We start from the raw sequence: 21,124 nt of genomic DNA on the forward strand, positions 1-21,124 counted from the left end.
CGCAGTTCCAGCACATTACGGTCAGTTTCTTGTCACCAATATTCCATCTCAAGGCGTTTAGTTGTCTAGTTAAATCGTCTAGACGAGCAGTGATTTGATCCCCTGGCTCCTGGACTTGAGAAGCTTTGACTGGATGGCGGTCTCGACGGGTGGCTTGCTGGGCTGCCTCAAATTTCATGGCATACACTAAAGCGCTTTTCAGATCTTTAACATCTGCCATTTACCGTGCTTTCTGTATTTCAGGGTCCCGGATGACATCGATGAAATATTGCAGGGACAGGATTTCCCTTGTTTCCGTCGGGCACTCCGAAAAGGCATGATGTGACAGCCTTTCAACATCCGTGGTGAGCTCCTGAAGTGTTTCAGTGGGCTTCTGTTGACGGGATTTTAATTGGAGCCTCCTGTAGTCTTTTAAACATTTCTCACCGAAGCGCAGCTCCAAAGCGCCGGATAGAGCTTCGAAATCTAGCCTTTGATTTTCGAGAAGCGTCTGCAGGATATCCACTGCATCTGCTCTCAGAAAAACGGCGAGATGACAGGCCTTAGCTTGGGAATCCCATCAATTCGCATCCGCAACGATAGAAAACTGGGTCTTATACACTTGCCAGGATTTCTTCCCATCATAAGTGGATAGCTTCAGAGAGGGACGAGGAGGCATAGGTAAAAATTTGAAACTATCAGAATTGCTCCCTGCCGTCACTACGAACTTCTTTACAGTATCGACTTCTTTCGCAATTGCTGAAACCCTGTCATTAATTTGTTGCTCTACTGCAGAAACTCTTTCTTGAATTTCTCCAACTTTGTCTTCAATTGTATCTATTCTTCCTTCCATAGTTTCGAACTTGTTTTCTATTATGCAAGTAATTTCTCACTTTAATTCCTCTTGACCTACATTCATTTCCTCTTTAACAGATTTCATCTCTCTTCTAACAGATTCTTCCATCTTTTCATGACTAGATATTATCTCCTCTTTAACGGAATCTTTCATCTCCTCTTTAAATGATGCTTAGCCAGCTTCCATCTTTTCTTGGAATGCAGCAAAAGCAGTAATTAGCTGCCTCAATTGTTCCTCCATCGCTCTAGTAATTGACATTCAAATCCCACTTCTGACACCAAAAATTGTTGCCTGTGTATGGGTTCATTATGAAATGAATGCACAAGTCCGATGAAAAATGAACAAAAATTTATTATTATCACAACAAAAATGCTTAAATTTTCTCAAATTATCATGCAGTATTACAATATCTCACAGTAGTTATCTTTTAACTACTCAAATGTCTAATAGAACGTAATTCAAAACAGCTAAAGAAAGCTAATCTGCGAATTCGCTACAATCAACAACAACAGTTTTCTAAACAACAACAAACTAAGCAACTACTACAAACTGAGAGGTTTTCCTCCTTTTATAAGATTTTTAAATCGCGTGCGAGAATTTTCTGGTACTTTCTCGAAATCAAAAAGACATATTTATTTATTTAATGTTAAATGCACATGCTCTTGTATTTTTAGTTTTCCGACTTAGCTTTCTTCTTTTAATATTCGTCACGCACTGCACTGTGCAGGAAATAAAACCATTTAATTTATAACTGAACTAACATTAGTTTTTTAAATACCAAATTTGTAACAATATTCTCTCTGAGCAGCCTGGCTAGAGCCAGTTTGAGTTTTAAGATTTCAAGAAATTTGATTATTATATTTCTTCCAAAAAGGGTTGTCGGGCAAACGCAATAACTTCTGGTGTAAGAGGATCGCTTTTCTTTTAATAAAATCATGAATAGGTTCCAAACTGTTAAAAGCTACATTGCAAGAATAGGAGTAGATATCACTGCCCCAGTAATTATGCGTAATGCTTCGTTCTGGAAAACTTCAAGGATCTGGACTACATTCTCCAGAGCCGTGATGAGGATCTTGCTACAATAACCAATAATTGGTTGAACACATAATTTGTAATTTAGTCGAATCATTACGTTGAAGTTCTACACCCTTATATGTCAACTTCGGGGTAAAAGGCTGTCTGTTCAGAATGAAGAACTAGCATGTGCTATCCTGATTTACTTTCATAACCATTTTATAGGCACTAATATTCCAGCTCTTTCAGAGCACTGTTAACAGTCCCATTTAAGCCATCCTGCTTCTTTTTAGAAGCACTACTCCAGATAACCAAATCATCAGCAAAATGGACAGAATCCACTCACAGTGCCAGAGTGTTTGGTAAATCATTAATAAATTGGGCTAATGACCCTGCAGGAGGACAATTTCAGTCTGTTTAAATCTAGAAATGTCACAGCCATATCTAACAGTAGAAAAATGCTGTGGATAAGAAATTCTTCATCCATAAAAACATCTTGCCATTTATCAAGTTGATAAGCATATATTAAAATTTATCTCTCAATATGATAAGTGCCTCAAGGTAATTATCGCAAAATTAAATTTTAGCCTGAATATACTTTTAAAATACAAAAGTTTTATAGAGTTAACATCTTTTATTTTCTCTTATTATTATTACTATTACGGAATGTGTAATTAAGCAATAGCTTTATTTACAAATTACTTAACAAGTAAACTTTTGAAGATCTGAAGTATTTTATTTATATCCCGTTTTGGCCTCAAGATTGTCACATATTCAGTATCTAATATCTATTCTATTCAACATCAGCTGTATCCCTAATATCAATTACTTTTAGACAAGGCTAAAGATAAACTTAAAAAGATAAATATGCAGTTATTTCAAATTCATACATTACCTATTGGTCCACCAAATGGAGCAGCAGCCACAATGAATTCAGACAAATTAACCTGGTCAACCCATTGCATCGAATATAACTCAGTTTTCCTAACAAAAAACAGTTTCTAAATTTATTTATTACTTCATAAAAAGAAAGCTATTTATACCATATATAAACAGTGTGAACAAAATAAAAATTAAAAAAGAAACAGAATTTAAATTATAAAATAAATTCAACAGTTTCTTTCAAGAAAACAAGATGGCATCATTGATGATCTTTCTGTTTTCTGTAGTGTCATGTAAATATAAGATATTCCAAGAAAACATCCCTTCCAAAGCAGAATTCTTAGTATGCTTTGTCATGATCAATTACAGTAAAATTTGATAATTCTGCATCCAGTGGTTTGGTATACCCAATAATCCAGCATCATTAATATTATTACCATAAAATTATGCTATTAGCATTTTACACTAGTAGCAAACAATTAAAGCAACAGCTATTAAAACTCACATAACTTAAATGATCTTTGAAGCTAAGATGAAACTTGCACAAGAATTTTATTGTTTCCTGGCTGACATATCTTCAAAATGCAAAATTACCAATTTTTGCCAGGTATATGAAGTGAGACAAGGAAAAGTTTGTTACAACATTTAAGAGATACAGAGAAAAAATAATAATGTGTACAGTTATCCCCGACTAAAATGCAAGCTTTGCAGTGATTTTCCATGCTGTGTATTAGACTACTCAGGAGTTCTAGCAATACAAAATGCATATATGAAGAATCTGAAGCTGGTGGACAATGCTAGGTGATAGTGGGGCAAACTCATAACCTAGTCCCACACTTCTATTAGATTTAAATCCGAAGAAAATGCAGGTCATTATCTGCTGGATTCCTTTAGCCTCACAAATACAGTGTGATGGTAGATAAGCACTATTGTTCCTTAGAAAAGTTATTACTGGTCACACCCCTTAATAACTTGACATAAAGCTCAAGACCTTGACATAAGGCTTCATAGTTGCATTGATAAAAATGTGCCAGGACCACGATTCTACCACCTTTGAACTGATGCTATTCTTGGATATTTTCAGGCTTACTGCGTACATTTTGCTCCCTCCAGATGGCAATACATCTGCAATCACTCTCCAAAACAAAAATGAGACATATCCGTAAAGAGAACTTGGCTCTAATCAATGGTACTCCAATCATATTGATCTCTGCGCCACTATAACTGGTTGCATTTTACAGCTAAAGTTAGTGAGACACTAATCATGGGTTTTCTTGCATATACTCCTTTTTAATGCAGCTTGTTACTTGGATAATCAATTTTTTTTTAGCGGCAGTGAACTCCTTGCAATCTAAGCTAACTCCAGTTATCAGTTTTTTTTTAGAAATTACTGCAAATAACAGTCCTCAGTCTGCTGTTTTCAATTTATATCTGGTTGTTTGTATAAATCACCAGTGTCTTTAAACCATCCAGAGATTCTTAATATGAAACTTTGGGCTACTTTAAGGTCTTTATAATAGACTTGTGGCAGTGTTCTGTCTTGCTTCCATTCTCCCAATTATATGTTATTTCTTACAATCCATGATCCATCCATTGAAATCCTTGCCTTGGTGAATTGTGAAAATGTTCCATCGTTCATGATGTTCTATTGTTCTCACATAAAAATTTTATTCAAGCACTCATCTAATCCTCTAAATTAGAATCTGAACTCTGCTGTCCTTTACAAGTATGCTGAAATAACAGATGCAAACATTTGCATTTTCTTTAGTGTAGATTGAATTACTCACTAACATTTACCTTGAACTACCAACTACCTTTCATTGGCTTTCACTTAACAGAATTAACACAAAGCACCTTTTCATAGCTGTTTTCTTAATTTTTCCTGCTACTGTATTTGGCAACACTTGGCTGCTGCTTTACATCTTTTTTCCCCCATTTTTATTTAGTCTTTTGTTCAAAACTTTGCATATATAAGATAAAACTGAAAAAATGAGACTTTAATCGTTTACAGTCAAAAGTCTTTAATCCGGACTCGTCGGGACTTCGGCGATTCCGGATTATCGATTTTTCCGGATTATAGATCATCAGTTTAAATCTGGTAAGATGGCATGCAGAAATTATAAAATTAAAAATATGAAACCGTAATTTATAAAATAATGAGCAATTATGATCTAAAGGGTATCAAAATTTACAAAAAAAAAGCTTAATATTGTTTACTTTATTAAACATTTCTTTCAACGCGCGCATGCGTAAAGCATACATTATGCATAGCCGAAATTAGAAAATTGCAACCAGAAAACAATTTGATTTGTATTCGTGATATTTATAATGACGAGGAATTTGATTTAAATCATATCAAAGAAGAAGTACATCGAGATGAAATACTACATTTAATAAGGAATTATAAGCCGAATAAAATAAAAACATCTGCCCTGAAGATAACGATAGTGTTGACAGATCAACTTCCAGTTCATTGCGCGCCGCTACGTTCCCCCTCCCCCCCGTGCAGAGCAGCGTGAAATTGATAAACAGATTTCGGAACGGTTAGATAAACAAAGGATATGCCTTTATCCATTTTTTGGAGCAATTGCACTTTTTGTTTGATGGACATCGAAACGGACATCTTTCGTTTTCGTAGATTTTTTGGGAGCTCCAGCAGCGGAAATTCTATTTGACATAATCGAAAGTTCAAGCTTACTTTTATAAAATTGCTCTTACAGTCTGCAAAAAATAATAAGCCGGATCCAATTCGAAGATTAAGGAACAACGCAATCATCAACATTAACTGCAATAGACAATTAGATCATTTTAGCTTATACCGTCCGTTATACATTAAACGCGCAGCGAAAACGTATTCTGCGCTTGTTCACACGCAAATTCCCAGTCGTAAAGGTCTTACGCGCACGCTTAAACGCCTATGCGCATGCGTCATAGCGGCGCATGCGCAGAAAGTTTTTAGCTTTGAGGTCCGGATTATAGATCATTCCGGATTATGGATGTCCGAATTAACGACTTTTGACAGTACTTAAATGCAAGTCAACACAGGAGTATTGTAATGGGAGAATGAAGGTTAGATTTTCTATTATTTATGATGTCAAAAAGTAGAAAAAATATGAAATTTCATATTTATGTTTGCTTTTTCTCAAAGTATCAATACTCAGCAAATATATTTTTTTTTTTTTTAACTAAGTTCGACCAGCTAGTTAGTGTGTTAAATAAATGACTCAGTGCAGAGATATCGAAAGGTAAGCTTATAAGAGAAGTGCCTATGGTAAGAACCTAAGCAACTCCATCAAGAAGAAAATTTGCCAAAAGACAGTCTTTTTTTTTTTCCAGATAGTGCCTTCATAATTTTAAAATAAAACATGTAATCCATAAATTAGGTATTTCAGATGAACGAAAATCTGCCAAAAATAATGAATATTCAGATTCAATTGAATATTCAAATTTACAAAATTCACTCAAATTGTCCTTTAAAAAAAAAAAAAAAAAAAAAAAAAAGATTGAAAAAGCAGGTGAATGTTTGAAACACAGTTTGAAAAGACTTCATGTACAATAATGATTTCAAAGTAAAAGCTGAAAATTAATGTTTGTTTTATGTTCTCGGAAATAACAATCACTTTCAGAGGAGGTCATCTCTGTAAAATTACAAAAGTATCTATGGTTTAAGATTCCTTAACAATTTCACTTCTTGGAAAAATTACTTTTACCTTGTGCTCCTAAAAAATTCCTTCAGAAACTTCCTGATAATATAATATATAATTAAATAAAATTCATTTTTATTGCATGCAACTAATTACCCTCATCGGTACTATTCGGTTTCGAGAGCCGTAAAAAATCGCCAAACTATTGTTGATGCCAATGCTGCCACAAATAATTGTGGTAAGAAAGGATTTATAATAGTAAATAACTATCTAAGATTGATGTTTTAATTTAGATGAAAGGTTAATTTTATATAATACATTTTTTATTATTATAATTTATATGCAAAAGGCTAAACATGACTGAATGGAAGCATAAGAGTAAATAACTATTTCAGATCATTATTATAATTTATATAAAAATTGCTAAACATAACTGAATGGATGCCTGCATCGCTATTTCGCTACCGACTTATTGCTAAAGCATAATTTCATCTCGTTGGTAGTTCAAACGTAATTTTCTATAATGAATGATGCCTTTCCTTTTAAATTATTCTTGGTAAAGTGCAGAATTGCTCACTTATTTGTTTGCCGCTTTTTACAAGGGTAAAAACAATTGAATTTTTGTCAATTTTCTTTTACTTTTTAAGTGAAAATAGGTTGATGGGTACATAGATAAAGTCAAGGGTGTGCGCAGTGCCATTTTTGTGCAATTCTAGGATTTTTTTTTAAGTGAAAATAGGTCGATGTGCACATGGATACCGAGTATGTGCAATTCTTAAAAATGCGTCAAGCAGTGGGTGATTCTGCACTTTAACCAAAATTCTATTGCCGACTTTTCGTCATGGGCAATTCCCAAATTGTTAAATCCATAGGATATCAAAAAAAGGATTTAAAATCAAAAAAGAATTTAAAAATTAAACTAGTAAGTCAATTAAACTAGTTTCTTAAGACGTCAATGGCATCTTAAGAAATATAGAACTATATAAACTTAAATAATCTGAAAAATAAAAATAAATCTGAAATCAACGCATATGCTAGATTTGGCGCGCTGTTAAATGGGCGCGTTTGCTAGATTTGGCACTTTTGTGCATACATTTTCACTGCAATTTTTTACGGCCCTCAAAACCGAATAGTACCAAATCGTCAAATATAAATTCCTCATTGTTTTACAGGAAAAAAAAATTTTTTAAGAAAATTATATAATTTAATGTCGGAACAGTCCTTTTCATTTTAATCTGATCATCTCCTCTTTCTAAAGTAGAAATTGTTTATAAAATCCTTTTGGACTGTGTCTTTCCAAATTAATCCATTTCATGCTTTCTTATCAAATCATGCTGCAATGCAGACAGCTCTCATCCTATTAGATTTAGAAAACCTTTTACTATATCTCCTACATTTTACTGATGCATAATACGTTTCATACTTTGCTCTGCCAACATGCATGCCTCTGTTATCTATTGTTCACTTTCTAAATACCAAATTGGGAGGTGCATTTCAAACCGATAAGGATTATGTGTGGAGATATATACTACAAGAATTAATTCTTCGAAAATAAATTATGTGATGTTCCTTTGGCCCACTCTGATAGTTTTTTCTTCTCTGTTATGCATCTTTCAAACCATGCAGTATTCCATTACAGCTATTCCCAAATCATCTTACTACATATGTATATAAACATATGAGAAAACTAAAAATCAGAAAAAATTTCAAATAAACTCTTGAAATAAATAAAGCACTTAAGTTGCAATAAACTTAGAAAGAATAAAAAAATGAAAAGAAAAAAAAAAATATTGTAAGCTTGGTACCAGTTGAAATTACAGAAAAATTCAAATCTGAAATGGCTCAGAATTTAACACTTGCTTAAATGGCTCTTTTAAAGTTTAACATGGTTCATCAGTACGGATTATTGATAGAGAGAGCCCAGATGGAATAGCAAAACATTTTATAAGCTATTAGATAAATATGTATTAAGACTAACATGGGAACATTATATAATATCATTAAAAAATGAAAAATATGTAATTCTATAAAAATATTTAATCTTTTTAATTATAGTTAGTTAATTAATAACAGACAGGCTGAATATGAAAGATTAATATCTTACATTTTATTAAAATGATGCAAAATTATGTTTCAAAACTAAAAGCCCTTTTGGGCTAATAATGAATACATTCAAAATCTTTTGGGGACAGTAAGAATTTCATAATGTAGACTAAATACAAGATAAACCAAAGAAAAATAAATGAAAGGCAAAATAAAATGTTATTAAAAATGCAACATATAGCTAGAATTAAGATGTGAATGCTCTGAATATCTTTACAGGTATACAACCCAATTACACTTGCCTGCCTTGCATACAGAACAGAATATGCAATTTTAAAGGCTAAAAAAAGTCTCTTTCTCATCCTACAGAGGTTAAATGTATGCAATCAACAGCAGCAACTGTTAAGCTTCCTTATACGTTCATCACAACTCTTCAGTGCATGCACTCAGGATGCATCTATTATGTTGTATTCAAATTCATCTCGAACTGAAAATACAACATCTATTCTAATGGCCTACAAAGCAAGTGTTATTCGATAATAAAATTCCTGGAAAGGTAAAAGCAATAATTTTCAACTAAAAAAAACTGCGTCTCCTCCAATGACTGAGCACTTACAATTTAATGCACTCATTAGAAATGGCCAAACTCATCACCTACTTAGCCATCTCAGCATCCAGAATATTACCTACGATACACAATATGAGATGTTTACAATACACCTACAAGAAGGGAGAGGACAACAAAGCTTTACAAGCAACAAAGCTTTACATAGGATTTGAACCCACACCTGAAAGTCTGGGCAAGTAATCAATCACCTTTAATCATTAGATTGTTCAGAGTAATATAAAAATCCCATGATTTAGCAGGATAGCCAAGGAAAAAGTTTACAAATTTGTAATTATGTCAGATTCAGATATGCGAAAGAATATAAATGAAAAGCACATGATTTCTATGAAAAATAGAAGAAAACTACAACTGGATGGAAAAACTCTATCCATTAGTAGATTGTTCTTATCATGACTTGTAACAGCTCAAATGACTACCAGTTTTTCAGTATACAGAGAAATGAATCACAAATGCCTCTAGGGAAGGAGAAAAAAAATGGCATTTTCTCACAGGAGACTAACCAGGAAATGTTGATTCTTGAAAAATCCCACCGCTTTGCCTCTTTTTATTATACACAAAATCTTGTAATGTAATCACATATCTAGATACCTCAAAATATACAGTACAGAAAGCCTTCTCCTGTTTCAATGCCATCTTAGAAACTAGTTCTGTGGTTTCCCAATATGATGAGAAACAAACTGCTAATATCACATAACGAACTTGGACATATGTAGCTGCTGATGGTGTGCAATGTAGGAAACAACTTTTAATTTTTGAAACTGCCTTATTATTTTGTGAATGCCCTGTTTTTCAGTAGCAATTGATAACACCTGGCCTCCTATCAATAAAAATAACCTTAATACAAATACCCAGAATTCCTTTACACAGATTAATTTAGCAAAATACAGAAAATACTTGTAAAGAGCACTTTTTTTAATACAAAAAACATTAATATTTAGTTAAAGTAGACTGAAGGTAACCCCTGAATTATCGTTAAGTTGTTGTTTCATTTACAGTAACTTGTGTAGTTGAATGCTATGGAAACCCTATTATAACAAAATTACAGTGGCATAGCTAGGGTGGGGCAAGAGGGGACATCTGTCCCCGGGCGTAGCATCCAAGGGGTGCCAAATTGATGCTACGAAATTGTTTAATGAAATATTTTTCATTTTTTGGCACGCAGAAAGGGGCGCAAATTCTTCAGTTGTTCCCGGGCACTGGACACTCTAGCTACGCCCCTGCATAATTAGTTGCATGATTATGGGGAATTTGAATGATGGCACGGATTTCGGTATATTGTTATTTTGTGGTTTATATGGTAAAATGGCTAAATGTTGTAAGAAGTTTCTGTACGATTTCGAACGAAATGGGAAAACGCATTAATTGACTGATGTGTAAATGAAGACTTACTTAGTTCCCATTATAAGTGCCCTGTTTATAGGAAAGAAATGCGTATGGTCGAACATTGGAGGATACCTGCACTACAGAGAATATTTTTTACTCTTGTTTTTGTGAATTTATGTGGCGACACCAGTATACAGATTCTAGTTTAGGTAATTTTAGGAAGTTTGTGAATGCCGTTAAGGAATTTTGTTTGACTGAAGACAGGGAAATTTGCATATAAGGTAAGTGGATATATCTTTTGCATAGTGCTAAGATGAATTTCGTTTTCATTGTTTGATTTAAAATGTCATTATTATTGGGATCATATATTTTTTGTTGGCTGCTCCTTTGACAGCCGACTTTTTAAGTGAATATAGATCGATGTATACATGGACAAAGTCAAGGGAGTGTGCAATGCCTAGTTTGTGCAATTCTTTGATTTTTTTTTAAGTGGAAATAGGTCGATGTGTACATAGATACAGAGTTTGTGCAATTCTTTGAATTGTTATTTTGGATTTGTGTAGCGGCGAGTTTTGGTGTAACAAGTTAAAGAATTGCACAAACTCTGTGTCCATGTACCGCCAAAAATCGCCAAGGGGCACCCGTAAAAATATTTTTGCCTAATATTTTTAAATGTCTGAGGATTTTTTTAAATTTATTTCACAAACAAAACCGCCCCTCATAAAACCGCATTTTTTATTTAGAAAAACAACAATTTACACTTAAAACTGTTTCATAATTCTGCTTTTAAACAAATGTTTTATGATACCTGTAATATACATTTTTCCCAAGAGGTGTCCAATCAGCAGTGTAGAGAGCCATGATAAGTATCCCCTATTTCATACAAGCTAGTAAGAATCTTTATTCGGTCTCAATTAATAAATTAAATTTCCATTCTCTAAAGTAACAGCATGATTTAATAAAAACTAAACGAAACAAAACAACCTCTTTCCGGAGAAGTCGGAGTTTTCGCAAATCAAATGAATATCAACAATGTCACGTGATTAAATATTTGACTTCACTTCTATTCTTTCATTAACGTTATCAAAACCAATAAAGCTGTTTGTATAGTAAGTACCTTGAAAATATTGTAGTAAAGTTGCTTTTTTCTTTTTCTTAACCTATCTATTGTAGTAGGCATAATCAGTAATTATAAAAAGAACCGAAAGAAATAGTTTCTGCTGGAGCTTGTGCCACCACATCCATGCCATAGTTGCAAGAAAGCCTCGCACACATACAGTAAACAAAGGCTCGCCGTCTCGAAAGGGTTAAAATAAAATATCATAAATAAAAATAAAGTATCATACTTTCAATATTTTGCGTGAAATCTGTTTCTGGAAAAACTGGAATGTAGACATATAAGGAAATACAATCTCTCTCTCTCTCTCTTTTTTTTTTTTTTTTTCTTTTTTGAGTGTTCTGTTATCATAAAATGAACTGTTTGAGTAACCCTCCCCACAAAAAATGGAAAAAATTTTAAAAAGTGATTCATGCTTTTGAATTTTTTGTGCAAGATTTAACACAAAAATATTCTGGTTACTTCTAATGTAACTGACAATGATAGGAAATAACATGTTTTAAAAAGACAAGCTTCGTTCTTTTGTTTCTAAACTAACTCAGGGAAAAATTATAATAAAAAGAAGTTTCTTACTAAACAAATTTTGAAAAACACAGTTTCTAAAAAAACTGAAACCTGATGAAAGAGAAAACAATGAACGCTATAAAGCGATTAATTTAAAGATTAGAAAAAAAAACTGAAATGAAAACATCAAAATAAACTAGACCATAAATCAGATTACAAACTCGTTTACTGGTGCGAATAGAAATTGATAGAAACACCATAATGTTCGTGAAAATAAATAGGCTGAAGTCCGCAGACTTAACTGAAGCGGGATAAAGTAAACAAAAAGGATAAAGAAACATTGAATCTTAATAACTTTAAAGTAGTTGGGGTATGTAAGGGTATGATAATAAAATAAGTTACACTGGTTATCATAAATTAAGGAAAAATCACAAAAATCATGATTATTGAAAAAGTTACATGTAGAATTTTATGAAACTTACACATGATATACAGCACATAGTAAGGTATCAAATAACATAAAAAGCAATTACCATACAATTAAGGTAGTATAGAAATTAGCACATGTATAAAATGAACAAATCGAAGATGTCAGTTTGCTATAGTAAAAGTACCTTCAATATGGAATATAATCGCCTCTAAAAGCAATACAGCACATTCAGCGATGTGTAATGCTTTCAATTATGCGGTCTATCAGTTCCATAGGAAGCGAGAGCCATTGCTCTTGCAAAGCAGTTGCAAGCGCGGCAAGGGTATAAAAGGGGGCGGACTGAGAGCAGCTAGATGTCTCCCTAAAGCATCCCAAACGTGCTCTATAGGATTCAAGTCCGGGAATCGAGCTGGCCACTCCATGCGCATAATTGTTTCCTGTTGAAGATAATAATATACGATGCGAGCCCTGTTGGTCTTGCATTGTCGTTCTGTAACAGGAAAGCATCACCTATTGCCCCGGCATATGGGCGCACATAAGCATCAAAGATGTCATCTCTATAAACATGAGCATTCACGGTTCCCCTTGGAAAAACATGGAGGTCTGTGCGTCCACCCAAAGAGATGCCACCCCAAACACAGACACTGCCTCTTCCATATGCATCTCTTTCACGGATGTTCGACGGATGATAACGGGTTCCAGGTTCTCTCCATATCAAATAACGCCTATTATCGCGTTCTAGATTAAACCTGGACTCATCCGTAAAGAGAATAGCCCTCCATTGCTCAGGCGTCCAGTGGACATGTTGTCGTGCCCACTGCAAACGGTCCCTCTTATGGTGTGACTTGAGCGGCACGCAAATGGTTGTTCGCCTCGCATACAGACCATCTTCTTGAAGCCTTCTAAGCACAGTTGACGTTGACACCAACCTTCCGGTGGCTGCAGCAAAGGAGAACCTAACAAGAGTCGGAGTAGCGGTTCTATACTTGAATGCACATAATGTCAAATATCGGTCATCGGCGCTCGTTGTAGCATTTGGCCGTCCTTGGCTGAACCTCCGAGGTGCCGAATCTGTGATTTGAAATTGCCTCCAAAGTCTACGAACCACAGAAGGACTCACATTTAGCCATCTGGCCACTTCTGTTTGACTTTATCCTGCCTCTAGTCTCCCAGTGCCTTTCTATCGTAGTTCTGCAGGCAAATGATGCCTGGAGATCATTGTTACGAATTGGCTATCTCAGATTTCTGATGTCATTATCACAGTGAAATATGTGGGCTTGTTCTCGAACATGGACTTTTATGCTCCTCGCAGATGACGTATTCCGAGTGCAGCGCCACTAATTTGCATATTGGAGTTTTACTCAGTTACTCTTACTTGGCAACATATTCAAATTTTACACGGTTTGGATTATTTTTGAGGGAGTTATTGCTATTTTTGTGATTTTTCCTTAATTTATGATAACCAGTGTATAAAATTTTATGACAGCCACTCTATTGGTCATATTTAAAATATAATTCGCTGGCATATGATATTCTGCTCAAGTTCAAATAAGTTTTTTGTAATAGCTGGTGACTGTTTGGGAATCAACAAAGCGCACTTGACGTGTTTCGTCTTTTCTCCTGAAAGGTTGCTAAATTTAACCCTTTGAAGGCCAAAACACTTGAGACAAGCCTTTCATTCAAATGACCATAAGAGCCCGGAGATTGCGATATTGTAGTCTTCCTTTTCCCTAAGGTATGCAGTAATAGGTGCAGTCTCCAGAAATACATTTTATCAGAGCGAAGTGCTCAATATTGTATGTTGTTGAAGAAATATTCTGCTCTTAGTTAAATTATATCCTTTAATGTTACTTTAATGAAAATTCTCTTCCATTTTGTCAAATAGTGCTTTTTTAATGACAAAGACATCTGTCTCAAAATCAAAATTCATCTGTTGGATAAAAGATATGCTTATTTTAATTACTACTTCTTTAGTCAGTCGATTGTAATAAAATATGTGAGGCTATTTCCTTCAGTAGGGATGGTTTCGTGGATAGTATATCAAAGGAAATGTCTTGTACTCAAGTTACATATAGGGAAAGTTATACGCAGCCAAGCCATTGTTCATGAAACGTACCAAAACTGGCTGTTAGTGTTACCCACTCAAACACTTGTAGGCATGAATTTTAGCGGGGGGGGGAATAAAACAAGAGCAATTTCAGAACTGGATTAGATTCTAAAGATTGCATCTTACAACACGAGAGATCACTAAACTGGAATTTAAATATTCATAAATTTTTAAAAGAGAAATCTACAAACCATAAGATTGGTCAATGTGAATCTGTCAACAGAATTTTCGGAAAACCACGTACATCCCCAGATTATTTTTTGGAAGTACTTGATACTAAGAACATGATGAATATATGAAGGTAGATCCAAAGAATTCTTTCAGCCTGATATACTATTAAAAGGAAATAAAAATTTTAGCAATTTATTTTTCAACATTTTCTCTCCGTATGTTGATACAGTTTTCACATTTAACGAACAGCTCTTTGCCTCTGAAAAAGTAACCTGAAAGTTTATCCTCAAAATGTTCCATAACTGTTCTTTTCTCATCATCATTAAATCTCTTTCCACGAATATCATATTTTAGTTTAGATAACAGCTAATAATCACTTGAATTTAACAGAGCTGTATGGGGGAGTCAAGCTCTTAAAGCCACAACGCTTCTGAACAGCAATGACATGTTGCTAGTTTTGAATTGCTCGCAGAGACTTTCTACTAACTTTTCATTTGCACTCAATATTTCATTCTAGATTTCATGCAATATTTTCTTATGTCAATGCTACCAATGATCGACCATCACAAAGTCATCTTCACCAGATTCTGAACAAATGCAAAATTATTTGTTCCATATTATTACAGCAGAATAGGAATGGGGATGAATCACTGCACATTATACACATGATCCAAACACTGTTTCATTTTTTTGACTTTTCTTGGTTTTATTTCTAATAAAAAATTGAACCACGGTATAGTATGCAGTTTTTAATATTTTAAAACAAATTAGCGCATTCTTTTTCACATGTATAGGGGTGTGCATTTACCTCTTTACCTCAGGTGAAAAAATATGTAGAAACGGCTCTGTCCACAAGTCATTTTTTTCCATACCTGTTTTTGACTGAACTATACACTGTGACATCCAGTTTCCTTGAATTGTGCCTGTAGCTTTAAACTTAATTTTCTTCAACTTGTAAAGTGAGGCATGGCTACTGAAAAAGTATGTTAAATAAGCATAATAGCCTTTCAGATTTTCCACTACTAATAACATCTCCAAAATTACTCTGGTACTTTAAAGTTCTGTTTTCTAGTTACTTTCTTTCCCAGTATAAAATGAGAACTACAGTACCCATCTTCACCACATTTTTCCAAAACTTATAATACCCAAACCAATTTGGCTTTGATTTGAAAAATAGCTTCAAAGAGTACCGACCATAATACTTTGCAACCAATTAGTAAGTTTTCCTGAAAAATTCCAAATTTGTATACGTTTCTGTTTATCTTTTTAACTAAGGGTCAAAATTTGAAGTATTTGTCAGTTGTGTTATTTTTAGCCTTTGTGTTATTGATATAATGGCTGCAACATTTTGTTTCAAGATAAACATTACCAAAAGTTTTTTTCCATAATTGATTGATCCAGATCTTCTTTACCCAGACTAGTAATTTCTTTCAGATGGCAATATATGATTGTCAATAAATACTAGAAAACAAATCCAATGTTTTGATATCAGCCTTTGCGATTGTAAAGCCATGGCAGTTTCTTTTCTGGGGTCGCGGTATATTTAGGAGTTTCTTCCATGTTACCATATATATGATCATCAAAATATTTTATAATTATCATATTTTGGGGTGTTTCAGTAGTTTACTATTTTTAGAAATTCACATTATTACTGTTCAGTGAAGATTATATGAAATACTATGTAGAGCGACCAGCAATTTATTTACAGATCACTATCTAAACCAATGTGTTCCCTCCCCAAAAATATAAACCAAATACTAGTCGAATTACTTACATAATTAGTTTCAGTACACATTTCAAAAAGTAAGTTTAAAATATAGTTAACTTACCTAATTGTTTGTCGCAAATACTCCAGAATAGTTTATTTGATGCATATGGGGGAAAAAATTTCTCTAATGTTCTAAATACACACATCAGTTACACTACAAAATCAGGGGCGTAGCTAGAGGGGGCATCTGTCCCCGGGCGCAGAATCCAAGGGGCGAGGGGCGACAAACTGATGTTACGACATTTTAGAACTAAATGTTTTACATCCTTGGCAAGCAGTAGGGGGCGCGAAACCTTCAGTTGTCCCTGGGCGCTGAAAACCCTAGCTACGACTCTGCACAAAATGAAACTACTCTATGAACCAATCATATTTTACATTAAAATAATAATGTCAAACTGTGATGTGCTGAAGGCCGACGTATGAGAGAAGTATTTTCAGTTGTGATCTACAAACAGATCACTGGATGCTAATTGGTTAATAAGTGCTTTTATTATGCATTTTGAACTTCAAAAGTAATAAAAACTTTGGAAAACCAATTCTCTTTGTGCATCATCACCATACATAATACAGTACAAAGTCCGTAATCCGGACTTCGGCGGTTTCGGATTATAGATAATCAATTTCAATCTGGTAAGATGGCATGCAGAAATGATACAATTAAAAATATGAAATCGTAATTTATGAAATAAAGAACAATTATGATCTAAAGGGTATAAAAATTAAAAAAAAAAAGCTTAATATTTATTTGTTTACTTTATTAAACATTTTTTTCAATTTAAGTTGTTTAAGATGCTTCCACAAAAAATTCAAAAAGTTCCTTTTTCTTTTGTCATATATAGTGGACTTTCCAATGCATACTTCTTGAATAATTTTAAGACGGATAGGCCTTTGTCCAATTTTTGCAGTAATTCCACTTTTTGTTTAATGGACATCAAAACATGCTTTCGCTTTGTAGATCCTTTGGCAACTCCAGAATTGGAAACACTTTTTGATATAATCAAAAGTTCAAGCTTAATTTTTATAAAATTGTTCTAACAGTCTGAAAACAATAATAAGCCGGATCCAATTAGAAGATTAAGGAGCAGCACAATCTGCAACATTAACTGAAATGCCTTAGATAATTTTAGCCTAGCTTATACCGTCCATTATACATTAAACGCGCATGCGTAAATGCATTATGCGTTTAAGCATGCGCATAAAGTTTGTAGCTTCGAGGTCTGGATTATAGATCATTCCGGATTACAGACTTTGTACTGTATAAAATCTTTTTTATGAAGGTAAAATATAAATTGGTCACCCAGGTTGGGGATTCGGCTAACTATCCCATCTTGTAAAAAAATTCTGGTTCAGAAATCTCAAGGACTAAATTGTGGATGGATACCACCCAGACGACATGGAACGACAACAGCTTGCATATTGGCACTTGGACTGTGCATACCCTCTGTAAGTGGAGCACTTAAAAGTCTGGTTGATGTATTGGGTCAGTCCATAAATTCATGCGCACTTTTTGGTAAATTTTTAAATAATATAAAAAAACACAATTTAAAATTTTAATCAATTGTATATTTTCCTCCATTATCTACAATGTCTCGTCATCTTACAGGCAGCTTTTTTATGTCATTGCTATAGAAAAACTAAAGGTTTTGATGAAAAAAAAAAAAAAAAAAAAAAAAAACTTGAAAGTTCATTGTGTACATCCTGTTTAGAATTTAATTTTTTTCCCAGTAAAAAATTTTGTAAGGCACAAAATAAGTGACAATCACTTGGGGCAATATCTGGGCAGTAGGCAGGATGTGGCAAAAGCTCCCAATTAAATTCACTAATTTTTTGAGCCATATGTGATCTAGCATTATCCTTATTAAATCAACATTTTCTTGATATTCACCCATCGTGAGCACTTTTTGATTCATTGTGAGTTTAGAGGCAAAGTTGTTCACTATAAACTTCTGAGTTAATCATTTGATTTGGTTCTAACAGTCTAAAATGTCCTGAACGGGGTTCATCATCAATGCTGCCTTTTCTAACTTTAAATTTTTTAAACCATTTCTGTGCAGTCCTTACACTAATAGTGTGTTCACCATGTACACTATTAATTTTTATTGCTGCAAACCTGGCAGATTCACCACACGAAAATAAAAAATGTAGCACAGCACATTTGTACTGATTATCTATATTCATCTTCTATGCGTACTAAAAGGCATTCGATATTTACGAAAGTTGGTGATGAACTGAATAATATGTTAGACAAGTTTCAACAGGTTCAAAATTGTATTGTTTTAGTAAATGCATCATAGTGAATTCCATGCATACTCTTAATGTGAACGAACTTATGGACTGACCCGATATTTGAGAATTTTAAATTAGACATTTTGTTCATTCAGAAGCTCAGATGGCTTGGCCAAGGAATTTTGGATAAAAGAAAATGCAGAGTTTTATATATCTGTCAGAATAAGCAGCACTGCTTTGGTATAGGAAATGTAGTAACTAAGAAATTTAGAGACCGAGTCACAGACTTTAAACCTATAAATGAAAGGATTTGTAATGTGTGGATTCGAGCTTGTCATCAAAATATTAGTATTAGTGTACATCACCTATTGAGGACAAATGTGATAACATTAAGGATGAGTTTTAAGATAAACTTGAAGACTCCTGTGACAAGTGACCCTCAAATGATATAGAACTGATTATTGCTGAATTTAATGCAAAGATTGCCATGTGATTTGCAGGGAACTCTGTGGGTAATCACAGTTTATATGAGGAAAGCAGTGATAATGGCTTAAGACTTAATGATTTTGCAAGTGCAAATGAACTTATTATAGGAGGTACCTTCGTTGAACACATAAATATACATAAAGTCACATGGTGCTCCCCAGATGGAAAAACACTAAATCATTTCCTGGTGGATCTTAGACACCGAAAGTGCCTTTTGGATGTCTGCAGTTTTTGTGGAACCAATGTTGACTCATCACTTTCTAGTGATTTCCAAGCTAAGAGGAAGGATAAGTAAGACCTTTTGGAATAGGCAACAAAGGGATGAATCTTGGATGTTGACTGATTGCACAAACCTGTGACAATGAATGATTATCAAAATAAATTAAAAGAAAGGCTACTGAAATGTGATGATTTACAGAATGCTGATTGCTCCTGAAAACCGACTGAAAAAATAATCACGGATACTGCAAGGGAAGTGATACCAGAACTGAAAAGGAATAAACAACATGGATTTTAGGATTGTGATTTTGCAAATATTACTAAGGGGTAAAATCAAAGCTTATAAACTTATGATTCAAAAACACTATACTAGAGGAGCAGAAGAAAATTATAAAGAGTAGAGAAGACAAGAAAAAAGACTGTTTCGTATGAAAAATAAAGCATATATGAAGGAACAGTTTAGTAAGATAGAAAAATTAAAAACACAAAAAGAGTCGAGAAAAATTTACCAGAAAATCAGTGCTTTATCTCGCTTTGCCTGTCCTGGGACTGTTACTTGTAGAAAAGGCGAGCTTATAAGTGATCGAGTTGAAGTGCGATGGATAGTTTCTTTAGAGATCTTCTCTGTGAAAGTGAGCTTCCAAGGGAGGAGACTGATCTATCTATTGAACTGAATGTTGTTGAAAATTGAAACTCTGGAACCTGATGTACTATACTTATGTGAAGTGAGGAAGGCTATTGATAATCTAAATAACAACAGGGCTGCAGGCTCAGATGATATTAAGGCAGAACTTATTAATATTGATCCACTTGAACTGATTGATGCTTTTCATAAGTTTATACTTAACATTTGGACTATAGAGCAGATACACATTGAATGGGAAGAGGGCTCCATTTGTCTCACTTTTAAAAGAAGAGACAGACTCGATTGTTGAAAGTATCGAAGTATGACCCTCTTAAATGTGGCATTAAATCTTCTCTCATATTTTATATAATACGTTAGTACAGTATGCATTTACAGTTATTGGCAGCTACAAATGTGGATTTTAAGCTGGAAAATCTACTATTCATAAAACTGATTCTGTTAGACAAATTTTGGAAAAAAACTATTCAACACAATATGGATAATTTTCATCTTTTTATAGATTTTAAGGCTGCTTATATATTATATTGTGAAAAAGTGTTTGAAGCTATGCTGGAATTTGGATTTCCTAGAAAATTGATTGCTCTATCTAGAATGACTTTAACGAGAGTAAATTGCAGAGTTAAAATCATGTTTGATTTATCAGAGGCATTCTACACTGAAAGGGAGTTGAGAGAGGGTAATGCCCTTGCATGCATGTTTTTTAATATTGCCCTTGAAAAAGGCTATTGGAGATACTGGAATTATAACTAGAGGGACCATATTTGAGATCTATACAGTTACTAGGATACACTGATGACATCGACATTATTGGCAGAAGTAAACAGACGGCTGTGGAGACTTTTATTTCTCTACAGTCTGCAGCCAGAGATAATGGACTTGACCATTAATAAGTGTGAAACAAAATTTATGGCAGTAATTAGTAGAATACATAATCCCCTCCCACTGCAAATAAAGTCTTCTACTTTCGAGGGCATTTCCTAGTTTATGTATCTTGGTACTATCAACTCTAATGATAATTATAGTAAACTTCAAACTGACAATAATTATTATAACCTAAATTATTAAACTTTAAGACAAAAAA

General features: G+C 33.8%; 1 protein-coding gene across 2 annotated transcripts in view; it reads right to left on the minus strand.

The window, feature by feature from the left end:
- The window catches only part of Vps16A (vacuolar protein sorting 16), a 68,260-nt gene extending 56,846 nt beyond the window's left edge, over positions 1-11,414 (minus strand). For both annotated transcript variants that reach the window (XM_085807524.1, XM_085807519.1), the window contains exons 1-2: positions 11,178-11,414; positions 2,745-2,833 (exon numbers count right to left, since the gene is read on the minus strand). In XM_085807524.1, the coding sequence (XP_085663650.1) occupies positions 2,745-2,833; positions 11,178-11,230 (142 nt within the window). In that variant the 5' untranslated portion in view covers positions 11,231-11,414. The remainder of the gene's footprint in view (positions 1-2,744; positions 2,834-11,177) is intronic.
- Positions 11,415-21,124: the final 9,710 nt, after the last annotated feature.

Source organism: Stegodyphus dumicola, chromosome 1 (assembly GCF_044657685.1).
Source record: "Stegodyphus dumicola isolate Sdum_Otavi_A_Nest chromosome 1, ASM4465768v1".
NCBI lineage: Eukaryota > Metazoa > Arthropoda > Arachnida > Araneae > Eresidae > Stegodyphus > Stegodyphus dumicola.